This window comes from Callospermophilus lateralis, chromosome 9 (assembly GCF_048772815.1).
Source record: "Callospermophilus lateralis isolate mCalLat2 chromosome 9, mCalLat2.hap1, whole genome shotgun sequence".
NCBI lineage: Eukaryota > Metazoa > Chordata > Mammalia > Rodentia > Sciuridae > Callospermophilus > Callospermophilus lateralis.
The window spans coordinates 67,607,064-67,624,366 of NC_135313.1; the positions used below are offsets into that span (position 1 = coordinate 67,607,064).

At 35.9% G+C, this 17,303-nt stretch overlaps 1 protein-coding gene across 1 annotated transcript in view; it reads left to right on the forward strand.

Moving 5' to 3' along the window:
- The first annotated feature begins 236 nt into the window (after nt 1-236).
- Ifih1 (interferon induced with helicase C domain 1) overlaps nt 237-17,303 on the forward strand; it is a 54,681-nt gene continuing 37,614 nt past the window's right edge. The window contains exons 1-4 of the mRNA XM_076866184.2: nt 237-1,042; nt 8,670-8,838; nt 14,514-14,603; nt 15,212-15,358. Coding sequence (XP_076722299.1) covers nt 590-1,042; nt 8,670-8,838; nt 14,514-14,603; nt 15,212-15,358 — 859 coding nt within the window. The 5' untranslated portion in view covers nt 237-589. The remainder of the gene's footprint in view (nt 1,043-8,669; nt 8,839-14,513; nt 14,604-15,211; nt 15,359-17,303) is intronic.

The window sequence follows — 17,303 nt, forward strand, 5'->3', positions numbered from 1 at the left end:
TGACAAAGGATCTAATTGTTGAGGCAGAACCCTGCTGAGAAGATAAAACACAGGCCCCGGGGAAGTTTGCCTTTGCTTTGCTGTTTTAATGGATCCAAGAAAATTCCCTCTCCTTTCCTATTTCCCATAGTGACCTCTACCGAAGCCCTTTCCTAACCCGCCGCGACCAAAGGGTGGCTGGCTCCTCCCGGGAAACACACTGCCGGCCCTGGGGCCCTGGAGATTACGTATGGAAAGTCTTTCGAGAAGAGAATCGAAACAGAAACCAGTCCAGCTAACCACAACAACTGCCTGGCGGAAAACAGGACAAAGCGAAGGTACAAGTGTCGCCCTGCCAGAGCCAAAGCAACCGGCCTGTCAGTCGGAACCGGCCGCGTCCGCGCCCGGGACACCGCGCGCGCTGCGCACCTGCCTGCCCACCTGCTCAGGCGCCACCGCGCTGTCCTGCCCCGGCCCCGGGTCCCGCAGGCCACCGTGTCGTTAGGCACAGCCAGAAGACCCTGCTACCTCAAAGCAGCTGACAGCATTACAAACACTCAACTGTGGACCGTCTAGTTGAGAGAATCCTCCCCCTCTCTGAGAAGGAAAGATGTCGAATGGGTTCTCTGCAGACAAGAACTTTCGCTATCTCATCTCTTGCTTCAGGGTCAGATTGAAAAGTTACATCCAGGTAGAGCCTGTCCTGGACTACTTGACCTTTCTGACTAATGAAGTGAAGGAGCAGATTCGCAGGACTGTGGCCACTTCGGGTAACATGCGCGCAGTTGAATTGCTCCTGAACACTTTGGAGAAGGAAGTCTGGTCCCCTGGCTGGACTGGGGAATTTGTGGTGGCCCTCCAGAGAACCGGCAACACCTTAGCTGCCCGTTATGTGAACCCGGATCTCACAGACTTGCCCTCCCCATCTTTGGAGAAGGCTCACGATGAATGTCTCCAACTGCTGAACCTCCTTCAGCCCACTCTGGTGGACAAGCTTCTGGTTAAAGATGTCTTGGATAAATGCATGGAGAAGGAACTGTTGACACTTGAAGACAGAAATCGGGTAGGTGGCAGTTCAGATGGAGCTGGGCTTTAAGAAAGATTCTTGTGAAGTGGGGACTGCAAATAGTTTTTTTTTTTTTTTTTTTTCACTTCTGTGGGCAAATCTGGTTCCCTCCTTTAAAAAGAGATTTAAAAAGAGACTATGTAGGTGCTGGAAAACATAATTTTGAAATTTTAAACACAAAAGAGTTAATTTTCTTATCCTTTCACTGAAATAAACTAAAGAACTAACATTAAAGCAGGAATTTGTACTAATAAATAATGTTAATTGAACACTTACTATGTACAATTATAATAATTTTATGTTTGAAATAACCCATGAAGGGTCCTAAGGGAATTGTTTCTTTTTTACAGAAGAGAAAACTGAGGTAAGTTAATTTGCTCAACCTCTTCCAGGAAGAACAGTGCAGAGCTAGATTCATCAAGTCAGTACTGAATTTTAGTTCTTATTTAATGTGATTACATAGAACAGAGGCGAGCAAACCATAGCCCCAAATCTAAATCCATTCTGCTTCTCATATTTGCAGGCCCCAAAGCTAAGAATGGTCTTTGGGTTTTTGAATTTTTTTATTTTCTGTGTTTATAAAGTTTTATTGGAACACAGTTGTGCTCATTTGTTTACATATGTTTTATGACTGCTTTTCACAGTTAAACAGAGACCATATGGCCTGTAAGTCTAAAATATTTATTATCTGCCCCTTTAGAGTAAAAGCTTTTCAACCTCTGCCCTATATTATTCATTATACCATTTAATCTTGGTACAAATGAGGAAATTATATATAACATACGCAAACAGACACACACACACACACACTTTTTTTTCTTTGTTTAACCGAAATTTCCATGTTCTTTGGAATAAAAATTTGGAGATAATTCACTTGAAGAAATACGTTGCCAGTTGCAGCTTTTCATATTAGGAAAGGAATATCAGATTTTCATGAAGGTAGCATTCTGATAGGGTGAATTTGACAGGTGATGTTACAAAACTTAATGTAATGTTCATTGTTTTTCAATGAATGAAAATATACTATGAAGTACACAAATGCTGGCCTGCTTGAAGCTGCCTTATTCATGGTTGTAAGTCAAAAGTGTATTTTAAAAGCCTTGTAGACAAATCACCACAAGTCAAGGGTTTTTGTCTATACTATGTTATTATTTTGACATTTTCCTTTTTCTGTTTGATTCATTAATTGTTTGTATCTGCTTTACAATGTTCTGGGTATCAGATTAGTTGGCTGTAGCCTGTATTATGAGTTGGTCTTTAGTAACTAAAGTTAATGGTCCTTCGTAGACTCAACAGCTACAAGGCCTATCCAAAGACTCAACATGCGTTGAATTGTGATGGCCAGTTTTCCCAACAAAGTAAATTACTTTACACTGTTGTCTGTAGCGTTTATGTCATTTTGTGTATTGAGCACCAACTAGAACGCATTATAGTAGTCCAGCTGGATATGACAAATGTGTACATCACTGTGGCAGAATCTTAATTTGGAAGAAAGTATGCAGCCTTCAAGCCAGCTGGAGATGGAAGATGGCATTTCCAGCCACAGTAGCTGTTAGGAAGTCCAGAAGCAACAGAGTCCAGTAACACCACAAAGCTGTTTATGTTTGGTGGGTATGATGTCCCGATTGCCAGTGAAACAGCACTTCTTCTTATTTACTCTAAATACTTCTGCCTATCAGCATCACTTTTGTCTTGCCTGGATTGAATTTCCGCCAGCTACATTTTATCCAAGTTCTTGATTCTGGCAAGCTTGGAGGCAGCTAGCAGTATTGCAAGGGATTTGACACAAAGAAGACTGGGAGTAAAGGGACTTTTGTGTAATGATGGCAGTTGAGGCCAAAGCAGCCCAAACTTTGCCTCAGATTCACATTTCAAAGGAGACTGGAAAGAATGAGGAGCTATTTATTTGAGACTAGGAGTAATAGGGACTCTGTGAGAGACTATAAATTGTGTGTGTGTGTGTGTGTGTGTGTGTGTATGTACATTATCATTTCCAAAATTAAGCAATGGAAACAATGAGAAGGAAACATTATACTTGGAAGAATCTCTAGTGATGTGGAAATCATCCATGATGTTTATCCAATAGCAGAAAGTATAATGGGACAGTCATGAGAGTTTATAATGGGAAGATGTGGATTTGGGGCTATATTTGCTTTTTACTACATAGATAACTTTGGGACGTTATTTAAGTTTTCTAATCCTAAATTGATCCAATGAAAACGAACATTGTATCGTTTCTTTTTTCATAGTGTTTTAGTCAACATCAAATGAAAAATAGTGTTTAGGAAAGAACTTACTATTTTGATATAATTATATTGATTTTATTAACACTCATCTGGTTACATTTCCATATAAAGTTGAAGCTTCAGGGATTTACGTAAATCTCATGTTGAAATTGATATCTGCTTCTAAAAGTCCCTAGATTAAACTGTTTTGAAGGAGAAAATACATCTTTCATTTCCCAAAACCTAGCCAGGGCTAGGTATAGGGTTGGTACTTAATAAATACTGATTACTTGATTAATTGCTTGAATTCATTTCCAAAAAATTCTCTGGAACGAGTTGAAAACACATGATGTGTTAGATTGCCTTGTCAGGTATTGGAGAATGAATGGGTGATGTGCATTAGATTTCTAAATGTAATTTTTGACAGTTTAGAAAAAGATACCAAAAGTTAAGCTCAGCTTAACTAAGTAATCAGGACTTCTAAAAATTGATCTTTTATTTTTATTCTTTACTTATGTTCCAGTAGACATTTCCTACTTGGACTGTGATTTTAGTTTAAGATTCCTACCTCCATATGTCAGCCCCTTCCCCCAATTAAAGCAGGGATTCTGAAAACGATCTGTGACTTAGTTTTGTGTCCAATAAGTACCCAACAAATCTATTTGGTTTATTGATTTATTCATTCATTTTTGAATTTGTTGAGTGGCATATTTGTGCCAGACAACAAGCTAGTGGGAAAGATAAGAGAAAACCAGAGACAATGGCTCTGCTTCCTTGGAGTTCAAGTTGCAATGTTAGAGTTTGTCCTTCCAACCAATAGCTAAGGAACACCTACTGTACTCAAGGCACTATCCTAAATGCTGGAGACACAGAAGTAAACACTAGTTCTTTTACAGATCATTACAACTGAACCATCCCTGTAAGGGAGTGTCCCTGTACTGCCTTGCTTCTTTTAAAGAGTGACAACTTGGCATACCCATTGATTTAGACAGCTGTGGACTCTGTAACAGAAGTGATCATCTAAACATTTCCACAGAATCTTAATGTCAATCTGAACAACCCAAGAGAGGTGCATGTTTCAACCCTGCTCAAAAGTATTCGACACATGTAGTCTTGGTCACTCCATACACCTTTTGTTTATTTGGGAAAAACAGAGGTACTAAGAGTAGTCCAGCTAGAAGCTAAGTCCTATTTTCCTCAAATGAAATGAGTGTCCCAGTCAGTTTTCTCCTCATTTATTGTATTGTCAAGCAAATTAGGAAAAATAAAAAAGAAATATGAATAAATTTAGCTGTCAGTTTGATATTAAATACTTATGTGATTAAAACATGAACAAATTATATGCTTTAACATAATTTTGCTTCCTAATTTACTGTTATCTGATAGTTTAACTCTACTGAAATAAAAAAACCATTATATAGCAATCTGAGATTATTATACAAGAAGACAAAACATTTTTCATCAACTGTAGATCGTGTGGGCAAGCCAGTGCTTATTGAAAATATCTTTGGCTTTTTCATTAATTTCTTTTGGAAAGAAAAACAAAAACTAACAGAAAATTTAGAAGTTGCTTTACCCACAAATTTTACCATATTTATTTGCTTTATATTGGTGCATTACAATGATACACAATAGTGGGATTCATTTTGACATATTCATATGGGCACATAGTATAATTTGATTAATTTCATACCCAGTATCCCCTTCACCTCCCATCCTCCTTCCACCTGATCCTCTTCCTCTACTCTATTGGCCTCTCTCCTGATTCCACCAGTTCCTTTTTTAATTTATTTTTTCCTCTCTTGCATCAACATGTGAGAACATGACCCTTAACTTTATGTTTCTGGTTTATTTCACTCACAATGATGCTTTCCAATTCCATCTTTTTTACTGTAAATGACAATTACGTTCTTCTTTATAGCTCAGGGAAACTACTCCATTGAAATTCACCTATATTTTGTGTTTCATAAATTAGTTAACAATGTTGCCATTGACATTGTTAAATTCATAGAGAAAACTTCCAGTAGGGGAGGGAATCATTCTATATCAATCTCAAGTTTAAATATTCCCCTTCTAGGAATTTCTGTTATTGTGTCTATATATTGGGGTCTAACATCTTTTTTTTTTTTAAGAGAGAGTGAGACAGTGAGAGAGGAGAGAGAGAGAGAGAGAGAGAGAGAGAGAGAGAGAGAATTTTTTGATATTTATTCTTTAGTTATCGGCGGACACAACATCTTTGTCTGTACGTGGTGCTGAGAATCGAACCCGGGCCGCACGCATGCCAGGCGAGCGCGCTACCACTTGAGCCACATCCCCAGCCCTCTAACATCTTTATAATATTATAGGAGAAAAGATTAAGAAAAATGTGTGTGTGTATATATGTGTGTGTGTGTGTGTGTGTGTGTGTGTGTGTGTGTGTAAAATTACTTCAAAGGGAACTGATGTACTTTCCAGCACCCAAATGGGGATGATTTCTTAAGTTCTTTCTAAGTTCAAAATTCAGAATCTTGATGAAGCTACTAAAATTACACAGATGTTATATATATCTCTGCATTCAAATAGTACAAATAAATGTAGAAAACAAAAGCATTATAATATGCAAATGCCTGGGATCAATAAAGGCAAAGAAAATGTGACATATGTGTTTCCACAGTAAAAATCCACTTAACAGATTGATAATCAAAGAAAATTTAGTGAGTAGAAAATGCTTAGATTCTTAATAAAAGTATTCATTACAGTGCCCATTAATTCTTTTTAGAGAAATACTTTCTTATTACTTCCTTCAAGTATATTTAAAGCTGATTAAAAATGGGATAATAAAAATGGAAATGATTGAAGCCAGACATGGTGGTGTACTCCTGTAATCCAGCTATTCAGAAGGCTGAAGCAGCAATATTGTAAGTTAAAGGTCAGCCTCAGCAACCTAGCAAAACCCTGTCTCAAAATAAAAAGTAAAGGGCTGGGGTTGTGGCTCAGTGGTAGAGCACTCGCCTAGCACTTGCAAAGCCCTGGGTTCAATCCTTAGCAGCTCATAAAAATAAATAAATAAAATAAAGATATTGACAACTACAACTAAAAAGTAAATATTTAAAAAATAATAAAATAAAAAGTAAAAATTCTGGAGATGTAACTCAGTGATAAAGTACCCCCTAAGTTCAATGTTTAATCCTAGTATCAGGGAAAAAATAAAAAGGAAGGGTTGAGTTAAAATGAGGTGCTGAAACCAGTGTAATTTGTGTCAATAGCAATTACTTCCCCAATTAGAAGGAAATAATAAAACTCTTACAAATACCAGAGAAGTCAAAAAATTTCCATTAGGAGATTAATGAAGTTAGAGAAAAAGTAGGAAATGAGCAAGAAATTGCTTAGACAATGGTTTGTGAGAGATGGCCTGAAATCACTTAAAATTTCATAAGTTTAATTTTTAAGTGCAAATAATCACTTTTTGACAAAAAATAAAATTGAAGAAAATTTTTAGCTATGATTATAGCTCAAGAAGTCAGGTTTTAGCCTCTACAGTCAATTACCTGTATGAAATTCTACCTCTGACATTTACTAGATTTGTGACCTTGGAAAGAGAGCCAAACATCTTTGTGCCTCTTAGCCTTCTGATCTGTGAAAGGGGTTTATGTTGGTACCTACTGCAGGGTTGCTAGCTTAATATATGAAAAGCCCTAGAACAGTATAATTACCTATTAGCTAATAGGACTAAAATGACCTTTGAGTAGAGGTCATGTAGAACAATTTTTTATACTAAGTAGTGTCTGCTAGTGACGTGTTTGTAAAAGACCAGTGGCTTGGAAGGCTGAGACAGGAGGATCATGAGTTCAAAGCCAGGGCTGGGGATATGGCTCAGTGGTTGAGTGCCCCTGAGTTCAATTCATGGTAGAAAGAAAGGAATTAAGGAATTAAGGAAGGAAGGGAGGGAGGGAAGGAGGAAAGAAGAAAGAAAGAAATGTTTATGAAAGTAAATACTTTCCTAGGTCATCCATAATAATAGACAATACTAAATTTGTAGAAAACATTATTTGAAAAAAGGTTAACAAATCCTTGACATTAAAAGGTCTTGGAATATTTTTAAAGGACTAGAAAACACATTTTGTAAGAACAAACTAGTCTAAACAGCCGAAATTATAGATATAGAAGATTCATAGATATTGAGAAAGAACCTTGAGAATATCTATATCAGTGTTTCTCAATTAGGAGGCTGGTAAGAATCACATGAGATGCTTAAAAAAATGTTCTGTGTCCCCAACATAGACAAAATAAACCAGAATCCTTTGGGACAGATGCTAAACATTAGCATTTTTTAAAGTCTCCACAGGTGTTTCTTATGTGCAATCAGGATGGAGTAACACTCGAATCTCCATGGTGGCCTCAGTTTCCACATGTGGAAATGGAAGCTCAGGGAGATGAAGTGGCTTCCTTTATGCCACAGAAAGCTAATGATGGCGTCATTTCTTTCCGATCTAACACGATTTGTGTTAAGTCTTTTCTCCAAATGTCAGTTACTCTATTAGAACCTATTTTAGGAAGATGCATTGTGATAATAATTATACAAATGATCCACATTACAAAAAGATTCACTAGGTTAGGCCCAGCAGCTCGAGAGTCTGCAACAAGAGGGTCGTGAGTTCAAAGCCTGAATAAAAGTGAGACACTAAGCAACTCAATGAATCTCTAAATAAAAAATACAAAATAGTGCTGGGGTTGTGGCTCAGTGATCAAGTGCTACTAAGTTCAATCCTGGGTACCCAAAATAAATAAATAAATGGGAAAGAAAATGAAGACTAAATATTATAATAACTGGATATGAAATAAGTCTACTTCATATTTACAAGAGAATAGATATAGAAAAAATGTCATATTAAATAAACAAAATTTTGGAAAATTTTATTATAGTAATAAATAATGCAAATATTAAATAAGCAAAAATATGAATCTGTGGTTGTAATTACTTATTTCCATGGTAGTAATAGTGAAGAAAGAGAAGTTGGATAAAAAATATTTTATTTCCCATTTACAAACTTCTTGTGTTGAACGGAAATAGCAAGCCATAGATATATAGAAAGAAATTGGTAAAAAGAGATAAAATATGGTTATTGATGAAAGATGCTTTCTTATGTTCTTCTTATTCAGAATGAGGTAAAACATTTATTTCTAAGTATCAGGTTTGAACATCAAAATGGCTTAAAAATTACATGTTTCAAAGGGTGTTTAATTCAGAGATATTTTTCCTGGTAGACTCCAAAATTGCTGCATTAGCATTGTTGTTTTCTTTAGTATCTGAATATAAACTTTTTAAAAATACTTACACTCAATTGCTCAGTTTTCCTAACAGATATTTCCTGTTTAAATTTATTGATATGCTGAATTTATTTCTACTTTTCTCTTAACAGATTACTGCTGCAGAAAATAATGCAAATGAATCAGGTGTAAGAGAGTTGCTCAGCAGGATTGTGCAGAAAGAAAACTGGTTTTCTACATTTCTGAACATTCTTCGAGAAACAGGAAATAACAGACTTGCCCAGGAGTTAACAGGTGTTGCTTGCTCAGAAAGCAATGCAGGTATTTCTTATTTTACTAGGGATGATTTTCCACATTTTGCCCAATAATTGAAAGTTTAGTGAAACCTATAGACATATTGCCAAACACCAAGATTTTTTAAAAAAAATAACAGTTTTCAAATGGGAAGGGATTTGGTAGATCATTTATTTTACAAACAAAGAAATTAGTGCCTGAGAAAAAATTAAATTATCAGAGTCCGAAGAATTCATCAAGCTGGACTAGAATATTGGTGGTTGACTCAAAGTCCAACCAACATTCCACTATTAGTCTTATTTTGAAAGCATGAGAATGACCTGGAATTTTTAACAAGGTACTTTCCGCATTAAAAAGATGCAAATAAATTGTGCAAAATTATTTTAGTGGTTATTAAAACTCTGCTGCATACACTTCTGAATATTTTCATAAATTTTAAGTAGTTTGAACATTTGATGAAGGATTTGTAATTACAACACATCTCAACTTCATGTAATATAAATTTTAAAAAATACTTAATAACAATTTTTGTAGCCCTTTTACATATATTGTTTTATATTTAATTAAAACTTCCAACTTATTTTTTTCCTTAATATATTCTCTATGCTTTCAAAAATATCATTTATAAAACAAGTTAAAAGTTAATTGCCAACAAATTAATTATAATTATTATAATCATTGCATGCTGACTTCACCTCTTCACTCATTCACTCATTCATTCATTCAGTGAACATGTAGTGAGTGCCAGATGTGGTGGGCTGTTCCTGGTGCTGAGGATATGGGGTTAAATGACATGTAAAGTCCTTCTTCCCATACACCATAATTTTTACTGGAATAAGGTACAGAGTAGGCAATTTTCTGAAGTACATATGCAAAACAAAAACAGATAAATATGAGTGATAAAGTAAAATTGCTAAATTATTAAAGAAACAGCATGTTATGTTTTATATTATTTTATGAAACAGCTTTATTTTTGCCTGGCAATTTAAAATACATAAATATATAAAACTATTTGTTTCACTCTTTAAAAGTGGTCAATCTAGGATGGGTATGGTGGTGCACACCTGTAATTCAAACAGCTTGGGAAGCTAAGGCAGGAGGATCACAAGTTCAAACCAGTCTCAGCAACTCAGCAGCAACTTAGTGAGGACCTAAGCAACTTAGCAAGGTGCTGTCTCAAAATAATACATAAAAAGGGCTGGGGATGTGTCTCAGTGGTTAAGCATCCTTGAGTTCAATCCCTAGTGCCAAAAATAAATAAATAAAAGTGGTCAAACCAGCTTTCAAAAGTCAGACTTTCAAAAGTCCCATGGTCTGTTTGTCAGCAACTTCCAGGGGTTCTACTGTTATTACTTCTGTGAAGTATGTATCTGTACCAATATCTATATATATATGGAGAGAGAGAGAGAGAGAGAGAGAGAGAGAGAGACAGACATACACTCAGAGGGGAGACAGACAATGGGATAAAATGGAGCAATAGACAGAGTCTACTTTCTTTACCATGGGGTGTTTACAAGCTCTAAAGAATTATGAAGTGGCATTAGTACGGCATCACATCTTTAAGATGAACTTAAAGTTCAAAAGGCCTTGAAACGTTTCTTTCTCTGAAATTATTTAAAAATTGGGGGGATTATTCAAGAATGATCAATTAGATAAGTAATTCCATGATGCATTCACCAGCAAGTTCCATGATTTCTGTTTAGACCACAAAGTTATGACTATATATTAAAAATCCTTCAGAATAGGAAGCATCTTTATTTTGCTTTGGTTCTCTGGTGGAGCCTCAATGATGCCACTTACTTCTGATACCAAGATCACATTTTCTTTTAGATATTTATTATTTTCCAGGAATTTTTTTCACACTATAATTCTAAGGCCTATTTGCTAAGTGAAGGGACGTCTAGTCAAAACTACACACACACACACACACACACACACACACACACAATGATGGGCCAATTCCCTCTTATATACCTCAAGAATAAACCTGGGCTACTCCCTAGACCACCCCCTCTCATGATGAGTACCTACTTAAGACCTCATGGGACCATCCATGATAAATCATTCCAGGACTTGACTTTCATTGGAAAATAGCTACAATCCAGTTTATTTTTTGTTTCCCAAGAAAATTTGGCCTCGGTGTATCAAACAATGTTAGAAAGGGAAGTTTTTCAGATCAGAAAGTCTCTGGTGTACCCTTCCCCTGTTAGAGGGTATCTGTTCATTGTATGCTCGGGTTCAGTGGTATAATTCTTTAGCAAATGGTCTATAAGTTCTGCTTTAAAGTATCTTCCAGATCTTTCTGACATAAATGTGTGTCTGGCAATAGTTCTTGCTAGATAAGTTTTCAGTTCCACTTTACCAGGTGCCTAGTTGGAAGTTCAGTGTAATATTTCAAATTATAATTTTTTAAACAATAGTAATCTAGTAGAGTATATTTAGAAAATCCTATGTAATGCCAGTATTCTCGTACATCCTATTACATATGCATTGTATTCACATGCCTCCGTTTTTACTTTTCTTATAATATGCCATAAATTTGTATTGTGATTAGGTCTCTGGTTGTCTGTTTAACAATGGCATTGGGACTAGTTTGTCCTAATTTTCCCAGACCAACCAATCATTATATAGAAGTGGGGAAGGCTCACAAAAAGAAATAAGTATCTTCAATTATTCATCAGTCTCTCTTCTCTCCCTGGCCCCATAGCAGTGTTCTCTCACAATTGGGGCTTTCCCTCCTTTCAACCAAAGTGGGTAAGGATGGATGTTGACTCAGAAATGAGAAAAGTGGCAGAGTAGAAATTTAAAAATTTTAAAATTGGGGGGATTATTCAAGAATGATCAATTAGATAAGTAATTCCATGGCTTCCTTTAAAGGCTAGATGGAAAATGCCCACCCCATCTGGGGCTCACTTCTACATACATTCAGACTCACTCTGACCAACAATGTTTTCATTGCCTCAAAACATCTAGTCAGGAGATTCAGAGATTTCAATATTATTTGCTGAACTCTGAACATTTTTCTAGCAAGCTTTGATAATTAGGACAAAGTTGTGATATTTTTCTTGTGGTGAAGAGCTACTATGAATTGAGTTGCCTACTGTGGGACAATTGGACTATCAAAAACCAATCAAGAGGATCTGATCATCTAATTACATTCCTGTAAAAGGAGGAGCATGGTAAGATGTAAATGGCACTCTTCCCCTCCCAGGCACACTGCACCAGGAACTCTGAATCTTTCTCTCATTTTCCTTTTTAATAAACGTCTTGCTCCCTATTTAACTTGGCCACATTTGCCTTGTTCATTCTTCCATCCAGTGGAACACATATCCAACTCTGCTGGTAACAGAAGGAATTAGTAACCAAGAAGGGACCAGAACTTGAAGATCTGGGAAATTCTCAGCCTCTTACAAAAACATATGGCAAAGTGTGTTGTGAAAAGAACATGAAGGTGCAACTGAACAAACTCTTGGTAAATAGATTGTGGATGTGACTTGCACTTAATCAGCCATTTCAGCAGGACACAGACTCTGTCAGTTTGAAATAAAGGGGAAAGAAAAGGCAGGATGGGGGTGAAGAAAGACTGTCAGACCTCTTGGATTCTGCTGAGTTAGACCATAAACCTATTGGGCTATGAACTTGTGCTTCAAGGAAAGGAAAGAATGATCCCAAAGCTATTTCCCCCTTAGTTTCAATGAGTAGTGCTACCTCTCTGATTTGGGGGAGGTGCCTCAGAAGTAGTACTCCCCCCACAGAGACCAGAAAGCTCATGGCTATCTAAGATAGCAAAAAGAGCAAAGTTGCCCTGCCATTCCAGTGGACCAAAAGCAGAATGTCAAACCAAAGAGAGTTCTTGAGCTGTAAGATCTGAAGGAATTTGCCTTGCTAGATTCTGGACTTGTTTAGCTCAAATCACCTTTTCCTTCTTTTCTGTTTCTTCCTTTTGGGTATGGAATGTTGATCTTCTACTCATCCTACCATTGTATTTCAAAATCCCCTAATTTGTCTGGTTTCATAGATTCATAGCTGGAGGAAAATTTGCCTCCGAATGAATCACACCTAGCACCTTGTCCAAATCTGAATTAGGTAACATGTAGACTTTTGACTTTACATTTGATTCTGGAATGAGTTGAGACATTGGGGGTTCTTGAGATGAAATGACTGTATTTTCCATGCAACAACAAGAATATGAGTGAGGTAGGGAGTAATGAAATGTTGTGGGAGAAATTATATCCCCTCAATCCATAGGTTAGAGCCCTAAACCCTAATATGACTGTATCTGGAGATGATGTCTTTAGAAGGTCATGAAGGAGAGGCCCTAATCAGATGTGATTGTGGCCTTCTAAGAAGAAGGAGAAAGAAAAGTGTATCTCTCTCTTCCCATGTGAGGACACTGAGAAGGCGGTGGGTGGGTGTACTCTAAGAAGAGGGCTGGCAGCAGACGTCAGCCATGTTGGCACTAGGTCATGTTTGGCCCAAGTCTAGAAGGGGGAGATGAAATCTCGGTTGTTGCAATTACCTGTTGATGGCATGTTGTTGTAACAGCCCAAGCAGGCTGATGCAGAAGCCCAATTGCCTCCTGGTTTCTTCCCTGGATGAGCGATCTTTAGTTACACTCTTCACCTCCCTGATCCTCACTTTACTCCTCTGTAAAGTGGGGATATTATTTAACATCTAGGTTTATTTAAAGGGTTAATTTATTTAATATATGTAATTATTTAATATATCTTAAGCACAGAATAAATTGACTATTTTAGCTATAAGCCCCAAACATGTCCAACAGCTAGATGTAAATATGAGCAGAATGTCAAATTGGCTACTTGTCCGAAGTCACAACCCCTTCTTCAAGAAAATCTCCATGCAGGTTCCTTTATCCTTTAAGGTGGGTCAATGTGTATTCAGACCTTGATAAATTTTCTTCATGGCATTGGACTTCTGTGACAGATTGAGCTTCTTTGTCTTTCTTTGTATCCTATAAAGGCCCTTAATAAAACAAGGCTGAAAAATAGGAATAGAGGAATGGAAAAGAAAAGAGAAAGGAGGAATACAGAATATTTCATTGAATTAAAAAAAATCTCCAGGAATTCAGAATACATGAATTTAGTCTGACATTAAAGCAGATGTACAACTCACGCAGAACATACAGTGAGGGAACAAAATGGTGAGAGCACAAGCTAAAGAAAAACTATCAAATTTGCATTTTCATTAATTCAGCCTTAAATGTAGCTTAGAACCACTGAGTCATTGAAGGTCATTGTCAGACAGCAAATAATCTCACTTTATTGATGATTAGCACACACTTATTAAATCGTCTTTTTAGATAAAATTTAGTCATTACAAAAAACTACAGTGTTCATATTAAAAGTAAAATATTATGTCGTAATAAAAACATGCTTTATGTCTTTAAAAATGTCAAAGATTTAAAGTATGTTACTGTAAATCTATTAGGGACCCACATTTCATTTTCAAAATAACAGCTATTTACATTGTATAAAAATTTGCATTGCAATTCAATTTCTATTTTGCTCAGAACTTTAAAATATTTAAGAGTATTCAGGGAACCTCTATTTTTAAAATAGCAGTGGGTTATATGTACTGTATGAAAACCTGTGCTGCACTGTCATTTACATGTAATACTTTCGCAGAGATTAAGAATTCACCCCACGAAGATGGTTCTGAAGTAAATGAGTTGTGTCTTTCAGCCACAGATCAGCCAAGCCTAGACAAAGAAGGCCAGAACATGGAGAATATTACATCAGAGTCATCTTTTGCAGATTCTTCTATGGTTTCAGGTACTTGAAACATTGAGATACTTTATATCCACTAATTAATACTGATAGAAAAACCAGTTGGTGCACTAATGGTATGATGACCTACTAAACATAGGGAAAATTTGGGCTCTGGGATTTGTGAGCACTTTTATTATTAAAGTATTTTTACAGGAAATTAAATTGATTCCTCTTTCACTAAAATATTTTAAATGAACATAGTATTAAACTGTTGTAAATATGAACATACTTGCTTCTGATTTTACTTTATATGAAGTCCACAGCCATTTTGATGTGATAACTAACATCATAAGCATGTGCTATGTTTCTTGGTTTCTAAATGCTTTCAACATAACATCTCTGGACAGAAAGTTGGGAAGTGGCATTCAGTTAATTTGTTTTCAGTTAATTATAGTTTCAAAGTAACAATAACAGCTATTTACATTATATAAAAATTTGCATTATTATTCAATTTATATTGTGCTCCAAATTCTAAAATATCTAAGGGTATTCAGGTAACCTCTATTTGGAACCCCATTTTTTTCTTTTTTGTTTTTCAAAATAATGATGGATTGTATGTACTGTGTGAAAACCTGTGCTGCACTATTTTTATTCTATACTTTAATTCATAGAAATTGGGAAGTCATGCCATGAAGATGGTTCTGAAGTAAATGAGTCACTTCTGTCAGCCACAGATCAGCCAAGCCTATGGAAAGAAGGCCAGGACATGGAGAATAATACAGCAGAATCATCTTTTGCAGATTCTTCTATGGTTTCAGGTACTGAAACATGTAGATAATTTATATCCATTAATTATTACTTCCAGAAAAATTAATTGGTACACCAATGACATCATGACCTATTAAAGACAGGAAAATTGGGGGTCGTTCTAATACTTTTAATCACAAAGATGAAGAACCACAAAGAACCACTGCACAGGTAGGATAGGAATGAGCAGCATCAAGATCATAGATAATAGTGAGGTAGTAAAACAATTGGGAGGTTATGAGTTTTAAATATTTACTACCTCTCTAAATAGAATTTGTCTAATTGAAAATGTACATAACTTATTTTTTTTTGATATATGTGCTTAGTAACTGACTCACAAAATTCCTGAAAACTTAACAATTGGCTCTTGTGAGCTAGTATAAACTGACTCCAGTACACCACTGTAAATTTCATTATTTGTACTCACAAAAATAATACAGATGCAGTGTAGAAAATTTGGAATACATAGAAACACACAGAGAAGTCTTCCATATTCCCGCATGATATAAGTATTATACATAACATTTGGGTATGTGTTCTTCCAGTCCTTTTACATTCCTGGATGTGTATATATAAAATGGCATTTCTCCTGTGTACATTAGATATTCTTCTAAATCATAGTTTTTAATGATTGACTAATAGTCCCACCATTTGGAGGAAGCATAATTAATTAACCAATTATTTAGCTTAATAAGTTACTCTGTCATGAATAATGCCATGCTGGCCCTCTTATGCCACAGTTTACTTAAAAACATATAATTAGAATTTCTGGGTCAAATAATTTATACAATTTTAACACATTTGATACTTAATGTCAAATTCACTGTGGGAACTCGTGCCAATTTACTTGTTTTCCCACAATGTAGGAGAGTGTCTTATTTTCCTGATTCACTTCTATGGGAGTAGGTGATATGATTTTTAATCTTTACCAATTTGGTTGCTATTAAATATGAATTTTTGTTATTTGAATTTTCTGATTTCTACTGAAAAACATTTTTATAAGTTTATTCTTTGTTTATTACACATTCGTTTTTCTATTAGGTTATTTATATTCTAAATTTGTCTTAGTGAGCTTTTTCGCCACTGTGACTAAAAGACCTGACCAGAATAATTGTAAAAGAAGAAAAGTTTATTTGAGGGCTCACAGTTTTAGAGGTTTTAGTCCATAGAAGGCTGGTTCCATTCTTTGGGGCTCCAGGTGAGGCAGGTCGTCATGGCAGAAGAGCCTGGCAGAGGGAAGCCGCTCACATGGTGATCAGAAGCGGAGAAAGTGTCTCCACTCTGCAGATACAAAGTATATACCCCCAAATCACACCCCCAATTAATTAACCACTCCCTCCAGCCACACCCCACCTGCCTCCAGTTACCAACTCAGTTATTCCTATTAGGGATTATTTCACTGATTAGGTTAAGACTCTCCAATTCAAACATTTCTTCTCTGAACCTTCTGGTATTGTCTCACACGTGAGCTTTTGAGAGATACCTCACATCCAAACCATAACAAAATTTATATTCCTGCTGGTTTATCAGAACTACTGAAATGTATAGGGTAATAATATTTGTCAGAAATGATGGCATTTTTTTATGATTTACTTGCTTTTTAGTCTGTTTATGGTATTTTTTAAATGCAAAGCTTCTGAGATTCTAATGATCAAATGAACCACCTGGAGGAGAGTCTAATTGGAATGCAGATATGATTCAGTCAGTATGCAGTGGTTCCTGAGATTTCACCTTTCTCACAAGTTCTCAGGTGATGCTGCTGCTTCTGGTCCTGCTCCATACTCTAAGCAAGAAGGTTTTCTTTTGTAATACAGCAAATCTCTTAAATTTGAATACTAGAGGGTTTTTTTTTTTCCATTTAAGCAAGCACCTGTGCTTTCTTTTAGAGATCATGATTCTATTTGAAATGCCAAAATCTGAAAGTAGAGTTTTAGTTTTTAATAAACATTCTTGATA